At 43.9% G+C, this 9,657-nt stretch overlaps 1 protein-coding gene across 1 annotated transcript; it reads left to right on the top strand.

Moving 5' to 3' along the window:
* The first annotated feature begins 409 nt into the window (after nucleotides 1-409).
* On the top strand, nucleotides 410-1,200 carry LOC123446303. The gene is made up of 2 exons (XM_045122975.1): nucleotides 410-773; nucleotides 895-1,200. Exons 1-2 carry the CDS (start codon nucleotides 513-515, stop codon nucleotides 1,108-1,110), a joined length of 477 nt encoding a protein of 158 aa, XP_044978910.1. The 5' UTR covers nucleotides 410-512; the 3' UTR covers nucleotides 1,111-1,200.
* The last annotated feature ends 8,457 nt before the right edge of the window (nucleotides 1,201-9,657 follow it).

Here is a 9,657-nt window from a genome sequence, read left to right as displayed (position 1 = left end):
AGCACCGATGCAATGTGGATGATGTGAATGATGCGATGATGAATGCAACAAACACACGAGTCACACGATGATAATGGAATAAAAGGGGAATCTTCTGGAGCGTCGGTTCTAGGTTGTTACACTGCCTGTCTTCCATCTCTTCTCCGCCTAGCCCGGTGCACAGTGCACCGACCTGTCGCAATCTAGTCCAAAAACTTCACCTGACCCGATCTAGACGGTTACGCCCGTGGATTCCGGATCAACCCCGTAATACCCCAAAACTATTATCAGTTTTTCAATTGGATTCCTAACCTATTATGTATGACCGTCTGTTCTAAAACAGAGGGACAAGATAGCCCTAGCCTAATCTTAAAACAATATATAACAGGAGAAACCCTATGCTAACCTGTCGCATCCACTAAATCCCTATGCCGCCACCACCCCAATCATTGCCTCCATTTCCATGCTAGACCAACCAGCCTGCAGCCATCCATCCCACCTCGATTCCAGCAACTCCCCAACCAGGTGTGACCATGCGCCCGAGGAGAGCGAATGCTCCTTCCTCAAGATCGAGCATGGCGGTCAGAGCCACTTCCCGATCCAACAGCAGGGCGTTACCCAAGCCCCGCTCGCCGCCTCGCCGTACCCATCCGAGCCGGACCCCATGCCATCCCTCGCGGTCTGCCATGGGTGCTCGCCCCCGAGCTCGTCGTAGCCGCCCCACCAAGCCCTGTTGTCGGCTCGCACCGCCCGTGTCGGAGAGTGTCATCGCCAATTACCAGCTCCATCACCAGGCTAGTCTCGTCGCCCTTGCTCCCTTCCCTCTCTATTCAGTGTTGTAGCTCTCTCTCCCTCCCGTGGTTCTCTCTCTCCCCACTCTAACCTCCTTTCTCTCTCTGGCTGAACTAACTGTAGGAGGCCGCCATGGTTGTCCCCGTCGCTCATGCTTCGCCTCGTCTCGGCGGAGCTCAAGGCACCAGATCCGCGCCAAATCTTCCGGATTCGCCCGTCGCCGACCTCGTGCACGTTGGATCTCGCCTCCTCTGCCTCACCTCGCTCGAGATGCCTCGCACAACTGACAGCAACTTGCGCTCTTGCACTTGCATCTCGCATTCCCAGCCACGAAAATAGAGTTTTTCGCTTGTAGTTTGTTTCAGTTAGCGTTAGGCTATGTTTTATTTCTGGGAAACACAGTTTAAATAAAAGTTACTTTGAAGCCGAGATGGTCTGGCAATCACGAGTTACTGGGTTCGAGTCCCAAGCACCCCAATGTTTGCCTATAGAATTTTAGCATCGATCCATCACAGGAGGGGAGTTGGGTTCGAATCCCAGTGTCACCCTTTTTGTACTTCCTCTTCTATTTATTTTTCTTTTGCGCACACACACACTACCACTTGGGCCAAATCATCCTCGGCTGCTGCACTATGTTGCAATTCTTCCCCCGTTTTTTCGCGTGAAGAATTTAACATTAACGAGGAAATGCATATTTCCCAAAAAAAGTCATTATTTTCAAATGTTAAAAACTAAATAACTATGCATGGGATTAAAATTATTTAAACATGAAAGATTAACAATATTCTATTTTCATCCATGCTAAAAATGTTTAACTTGTTGCTTGCATTAATTTTCCATAAATGCCATGCCAAAATGATTTATTTCATAACTTGCTAACCGTAACTCCAATTCAGTTGTTTTATATGTGGGATTCGTTCTTCTTCCAAGTGGTATCATAGGCAAGATGATCATTTCCCTAAATACCACTACTATCATTGCTATGCTAGTTGTCTCGCTTCTATCGCTATGTCTTGTTACCTATCACTTAAATGTCAGCCGCCCAATATTGCCATGAAATACCTATAAGACCCTCCACATCCCAGCAAACCTTTGTTTTGCTGTGTTATCTCTTGCTCAGCCTTCTTATAGTGTTTCTAGTTGCAGGTGCTGATGCTTACATGGATATTCTTTGGAATATCACCATATTATTGGTATTTAATTTAATGCACCTATCTACTTCGTAAAGGGTGGAAGGCTTGGCCTTCTAGCTTGGTGTTTTGTTCCACATTTACCTCCCTTGTTACTTGTGTACCGGTGTTATGTTCCATATTGACCGCTCCTAACATGTTTGGTGTTGTTGTGGGGACCCCCTTGATTTTCGTTTTGGGATAAAACTCTTCCGGCAAGGCCCAACATTGGTTCTATTTGCTTAATAACAACTAAAATTGGCATAGGGCATGATCACCCCATGGATAATTAATCAGCCCCCCGGGCTAGTACTCCTCATGTGTATTGGTCCAAACAGAGCCACTTCTGGGGCCACCCGGGGCAACTCGCGGGATTTCTATTCGGCCATCGTACGTAGTGCTCATCTCATAGTGCCCTAAGAGAGAGATACATGCGACTCCTATTGGAATTTGGCCTGTCGGACGGTCTTCCTGGATTTGTTTAACCCTTCTCGAACGTCTTGTGCGCAGGATTCCGAGGATACACTGGGATATCTCGAGGTTGAGGTTTTCCATCGGAATTTCCGAGGAGACTACGATTCTTCCGTGGTTGAGGTTATTCCTTGCAGCTTGTGGTAGTTTGTGATGGACTAGTTGGAGCACCCCTACAGGGTTAATATCTTTCGAAAAGCCATGGCCGCGGTTATGTGGCAACTTAGAAACTTTCTTCTAGCAAACTTTAATTAAAATCAAATAAAATATGTCAACCGTGTGTGTAACCGTGACTTTCTCTACTCGTGAGTTTTGCATCCGAGAGAGGACACAGTGGGGTTCTGTTTCACTCATAAGTAGATGTTCAGGATCACAACGGGATCATTATTAGTTCACAACCATTATGCGTAGATCACCCCCCTCTTATTACTTTACTCGTAAGTTAGTGACTCAAATAAATTCTTAGTGCTTGTTGTAGCGTCACCACTTAACCATACCTCACCGATCAAGCGTTGCTATTCCTGATACCTTTGGAAATGAGATTGTTGATTTACTGTGGCTCACATATTACTACAACAACAGTTGCAGGTATATGTAACGCAATACTTTGACATGAGCGAGATGATTGTTTTATTTGGAGTTTCTTCTTCTTCTTCATCGATCTAGGGTGGGTTCTAGGCCGGCAGGCTGGGATAGCAAGGATGGACGTCACTTACTTTTATCGTTTGATTTCGTGCATAGTAGAACCCTACTCTTTTACATGATGAATGAATGTATTGTTGTATTGAGATGTTCATGTTGTTGCTCGTGTCGAGTGTAAGCCAATCCCGTATACTCATCTCTTCTATACATGTAATTGTAATGATAAACGTTCTTGCGATACGACGACATGCGCTTCTAACCCCGTCGAGGCCCTCGAGCCAAAATAAGGATATGATTGCATCTTGGGCATGACATGCATGTTCTACGTACATGAGGTTGAAGAAAAAGGAAGATGGGTTGAGGTTTGTGTAGTGGGCCAAGGGCCTCGCAAGAGGGAGGCCTTTTTCCTTTTTATAAAACTTTATGTTTTTATATAAAAGCTATTATTTTGCAATATTTATTATTATTTGTTTTATGCAAAACTTTAGGTAACTTGCCCATTATTACAAATGCAATAATTGACAGTACCATATAAAGTTTGCGGGCAAGAAACTGTTTTCAGATTTACATAATTCAAAAGGAATTTATATAATTGTTTTGGCCTTTGTTATTATTGTTTTAGAGGCACTTAAAAGCTTTATAAAATCCTGGTTCAAATTTAACAAATTCTTAAGGATTATTTGTAACCCAAACATAAATTTTTTTCAGGTTTGCCAAAATAGATAAACCACTTATTAAAACGATATTGAATTTCAAAAGAAATTTGAAAAGAGATATGATTCCAAAATTATCAAACATGGTTTAGCAAAAAAAGAATTAGCTCAATCTTGTGATCACTGTAGCTTGATCACATATGTTACCTTAGCTTTCAACCAGGGGTGTTACAACTCACCACCAGTAAAAGAAATTATCCTCGTGAGAATTATGAGGTATAGGTAAGGGGGAAACGTTGGTTACAAAACCCTAGGGAGTCTTCTTGTCTTTGTTGCTCTCATCGAAGAGGTTGGTCCTTCTCATTGATGTATTCATTACTCTGATTCAGGTCAACCTGATGGAGTCGTTATCCTTCCTTCGGGATCAACCTCCTACGAATGTGATTAGAGTGAAAACTCTGTAAGAATGTATCTCTAGAAGGTTGGGCATCACCCAGTGAACTCACGGGAGAAGACATGAATTATTTCTCGAGTTGTGACTCAAGGAATTCGTTGAGAGCTATATGCGATGGTACAGAAGTCTCAAATGGGTAGGAAATCATTCGACGCCTAATTAGAAGGGGAAAGTGGTTTGGAGCAATCAAAAGCCATATGATACTAACATAGATCATCTCGTGGACGGTGGCTCGGGTGTTACATATGAATCCAAGTGCAAATGATACCTTGGAATCGAATATGTACAAGAGAGTCGGCTTTCGATCCTGTGGAATGGTGGGTTATGGGCCCACCATGCATGCTTAGAGTAGGTAGAGTGGTGACATCTTGCACAGTCTTGGTACAAAGACATGTCAAAGGATAGCCCGTCAGTTATGTTGGCAACAACGTCGGTACCAAGGACGGGGGACGAATATAACCATTTTCCTGCTCGTTGAAACGAGTCGGACCAATAGGCAAAGTTCTCGTCCACTGACGGTTACTAGCATGTTATCCACGATAGTAAGAGGGTCTTACTGACAGTGTTGTACACCGAGGTTTTTACCTATGCGGGAACTACCACTTCTCAGATAAGTTAGATTAAACAGACCAATGGAATGGAAAATGTGTTCTCACAAAACTATTAGAGTATACCTTTCCCAAGGAAAACAGAGCATGGTATATGTAACACCCTGTGTCTAGCCTTCCTGATTAAATCAACTTATTTCAAAAATTAGGGCCATTTAAAATTTTTTATCAATGCTTGTGATGCTTGATGTGATGCTTGCTTGCTTGCCTATTGCTTGTGTTTGAATCCAATTCTCCTACTACTCTCCAGACTCAGCTTCTGGACCCAAACCCTTGCCCAATGATCATGCCATGTGTTTAGGACTAGAAACAATTTTTACCAAACCTTATTTTCACTAGAAAGCATTTCCTTGATTTAAGCCTTCAAAAACCCCTGAGATGGGATTTGTACTACAAGTCCTCAAATTAGGGAATTTATTTTGCACCAATTATTGTATTTAAAACAAATTATAAAAATGGCTTCCCAAAACCATAATATTATTATTTTAAAACTTATTTTACTATTTGATTAAGATGCCTTCCTATGAGGCGAGAAATGCTCTCTTATGGAGAAAAGTTATTTTTATTGCTTTCAAAATATTGAGAAAAATTAGGGAAACTCGATGCACATATATATTCCATATATATGAGTTTCAACACATGGTCATGTTCAAAATATTGGGCAAAGTCCTTCAAAACCCTTCCTGCCTATTTCAAGCTTTTGGAATACTTCTATAAGAAATATTCTCAATAAATTCTGCAAAAATTCTAGCATGTCACATATGTTATGTTTGATGATCTTGCCAAGTTTCATCTCAATCCAAGTTGATTTGATTCACCTAAAACCCATATCTGTCCAGATCCAAATTTGAGCAACTCTACATTGTCAAGCGTCTCCAATTGTTGTCAAATTTGGTAGACATATTGTGATACTCCAATAATGCATCCACACCAAGTGGTGCATCAAAGAGAATAGAAGAACTTGTTCGAACCCCCTCAAAACCCTATTTGTTGATTTCTAACTTTGAGAAACTTTACATTATATAGTTTATCCAATTGGCCCCAAACATTTTGGGCATGGTTTAATGCTCAAATAATGCCCCCACACCAAATATTGGATTTGTGGGAATTGATTTCAATAGTTTTGTAAGCACAAGGCCATTTCTATTTATTTCATGGGTTTTCCAAATTTAAATTGGAAACCTTCCCCACCAAATCCCAAATTTGGTGTCCATGCTTATTTTCATCTATTATTTGATCCTGTTAATTTCGTAGCAACTGAAGTCCATCTGGTAGCCCTCGCAATCATCAAACAGCTTGTGTGCACTCACCAAAGTGGCTACTTTGGCCCCTTCCACTACTACCCTTGATCTTAACTTTTACCACAACTCACTATAGTTACATTTTACCTTAAGTAGCCTTGCCATGGCCTGTGGTCAATTATTAGAGGGAGACTCCATGTAGCGACCTCGCATTTTTACCCTTGGATCACCATTTTTATCCCTCTTGCCCCACTTCTACTTAAGCCAAAGACCCCACCTCTTTCCAGAGATTCCCAAGCATGCTAATGCATCATTTCAAATCAAAATATGGCATGCTCATGTGGGAGAAATGAGCAGCACATCTACAAGTTGATTTTTAGCGGAAATGTAGCTTTGCACAGCAAGTACTAGCTACCCTCTTGTGCTTGAGCTCAAACTTGGCAGTGTTGTAGTCCTTTTATAGCTAACACTGCGAGACATTGTCCCCCCCCCAAGACTCCCCATCTAAGACTCACTTTCCTTAGCTCCAGGTTTGCTATTACAGACTTAATCTCAGTCAAAACCCATTCAAACCAGCTCCACTAGAGACCAAACTCCCCAGTCACACCCCAGCTAGCATGCCCCACACCCCACACATCTTTGACTCGTCAAAATGGCAACCTGGGCACAGGTGGTCGTGTTGACCACCACCCTGCCCTGCAATATGGGTGCTCTGCACCTTGTTTCCTTCTTCCAGACCACATCCGACCATTGTGGCGTGTCTCAGAGCACTAGGGCATCCCCCTTGACTCGTCCAAGCCCTTCTCGAGGCCTAGAAGTCGCCAAGTTTCCCCTAGCACGCGTGCTCTTGCCGTGCACAGAGCACCGAGGTGCTCCCAAGCCCCCCTGTGTGCCCCCTCCATTTTATCCTCTGCATGAGCCCTCTCTGGCTTCCCCCTCAGCCTCTTATCTCTCCCAGAACCCTCAACACCTCCCCCCTGTGGCTCCCATGGCGTCGTGCGGCCGAGGCCGAGCTGGGTGTCGGCTTCCTCTGCGGCCACGTTGCTGGTGAGCTCCGTCCCTTCCACTCGCCCCCCAGGCCATGGAACGGGGGCGGCGCGACCCCCCTAGGCCAGCAGGAGCACCAGCCATCGCCGGGGGTGGTTTTAGCAGCCGGGGCAGCGCGAGCTCGAGCCGGATCGAGCTCGTGTCTCTCCCCTATGTGAGGGGGAGGTAGGAGATGATCCTGGCAAGGGGGGCCCCTATAAGCCTCCTCCGAGCCGAGCCCATCTCCATAAGTGGAGGCGCCCTCGCAGATGCCTCCTCCGTGTGGGGAAACGCCACCAGCTGCCCAGACCGAAGCTGCCAGGTCGGCCCATTCCCTCCCCTGCGCCACTGGGTGTAGAATAGTCTGGTAGGCCTTCTGCCTTTTTCTTTTTTCGTGAAGTTCAAAAATCCATAGAATAATCATATGAGCTCCAAATTTGATGCTTCAAAATCCTCCAGGTTCCTAAAGTCAAGGGCTATCCAAAGATGTGCTTTGCACATTTTCCCAAACAACTTCTCTGTTGTATTATTTTGAAAATACAGATTTGAATACTCTTAGCCTCACCTTTCAAAAATCCTAGAGGATTCTAATCAACTCCAAATGGAGTGATTCCAATTTCTAGGGCCTTATAATATCATACTCTATTTTTTTAGCCCTAGTCAACATTTTTCTCTGCCTTGTTTCTATTGCACTAAAATAAATAGTGCCTATTCCTATTTATTCCATACTGTAAAATCCTTAGGATATTCATACAAACTTCCAATCCTGTGAAACAAGTTCCTGAATATTTCTAAAATCATGCTATGTTTGTTGAGTGCCTCCACTCATTTTTAACAGAATGATTTCTATGGGCTTCTTTAAGGACCACCTATTCCTCCTTTCATCCATTCAAAAATCCCTGATGATCCAAATCTCCTATAGCAAGCTTCAGGTATTTTTCTTATGACTACAGAGGTCCAAGAAAAATAAAACTCCTATTTATATAGCAGTTTTGTTTCTGCTTGATGTCGGCTTATTGTGTTCACCCTCTTGACGGGGTCATACCAGGTAGATCGATGATGACCCACAAGTATAGGAGATCAATCGTAGTCCTTTCGATAAGTAAGAGTGTCGAACCCAACGACGAGCAGAAGGATCTGACAAGTGGTTTTCAGCAAGATAAAATCTACAGGCACTGAAATTGTCGGTAATAAGTGATTGTGTGGTGAGATGATTCGTACCAAGCAAGAAGTAACAAAAGTAGCAAAGGTGCAGGAAAGTGGCCCAATTCCTTTTGTAGCAAGGGACAAGCCTGGACAAAGTCTAATAGGAGGAAAGACACTCCCGAGGACACATGGGAATTTCTGTCATGCTAGTTTTCATCATGTTCATATGATTCGCGTTCGTTACTTTGATAGTTTGATATGTGGGTGGACCGACGCTTGGGTAATGCCCTTACATGGACAAGCATCCCACTTATGATTAACCCCTCTCGCAAGCATCCGCAACTACGAAAGAAGAATTAAGACAAAGTCTAACCATAGCATTAAACTAGTGGATCCAAATCAGCCCCTTACGATGTAACGCATAAACTAGGGTTTAAGCTTCTGTCACTCTAGAAACCCATCATCTACTTACTACTTCCCAATGCCTTCCTCTAGGCCGAAATAATGGTGAAGTGTTATGTAGTCGATGTTCACATAACACCACTAGAGGAAAAACAACATACAACATATCAAATTACCGAACGAATACCAAATTCACATGACTACTATTAGCATGACTTATCCCGTGTCCTCAGGAACAAAAGTAACTACTCACAAAGCATAATCATATTCATGACCAGAGAGGTAATGAGTAGCATCAAGGATCTGAACATAAACTCTTCCACCAAACAATCCAACTAGCATCAACTACAAGGAGTAATTAACACTACTAGCAACCTTACAAGTACCAATCGGAGTCGCGAGACGGAGATTGGTTACAAGTGATGAACTAGGGTTTGGAGATGAGATGGTGCTAATGAAGATGTTGATGGTGATGAGTCCCCTCCGATGAGAGGAGTGTTGGTGAGGACGATTGCGACCATTTCCCCCTCCGGGAGGGAAGTTTCCCCGGCAGGTCGTCCTGCCGGAGCTCTAGATTGGTTTTGCTCAAGTTCCGCCTCGTGGCGGCTGCGAATCCACGAAAAAGCTCCTCCCTGATTTTTTTTCTAGACGAAACCCTCTATATAGCAAAAGAGGGGGGCCAGTAGGCCAGCAGGCTGCCCACAAGCCCACATGGCGCGACCAGGGGGTGGCCGCGCCATGCAGGATTGTGGCCACCAGCTGGCGCCCCCCTGGCGCTTCTTCGGCCCAGTATTTTTTACAAATGTGGAAAAAAATCCTTGTTGATTTTTACGGCGTTTGGAGTTGCCTAGAATAGGTATCTCAACTTTGCTCCACTTTCAGGCCAGAATTCCAGCTGCTGGCATTCTCCCTCTTCATGTAAACCTTGCAAAATAAGAGAGAAAAGGCATAAGAATTGTACCGTGAAGTGAAATAACAGCCCAAGAAGCAATAAATATCAACATGAAAACATGATGCAAAATGGACGTATCAACTCCCCCAAACTTAGACCTCGCTTGTCCTCAAGCGAAAGCC

The sequence above is a fragment of the Hordeum vulgare genome, chromosome 4H (genome assembly GCF_904849725.1).
Source record: "Hordeum vulgare subsp. vulgare chromosome 4H, MorexV3_pseudomolecules_assembly, whole genome shotgun sequence".
NCBI classification, from domain to species: Eukaryota; Viridiplantae; Streptophyta; class Magnoliopsida; order Poales; family Poaceae; genus Hordeum; species Hordeum vulgare.
This window is presented reverse-complemented; position numbering and strand designations above follow the sequence as displayed.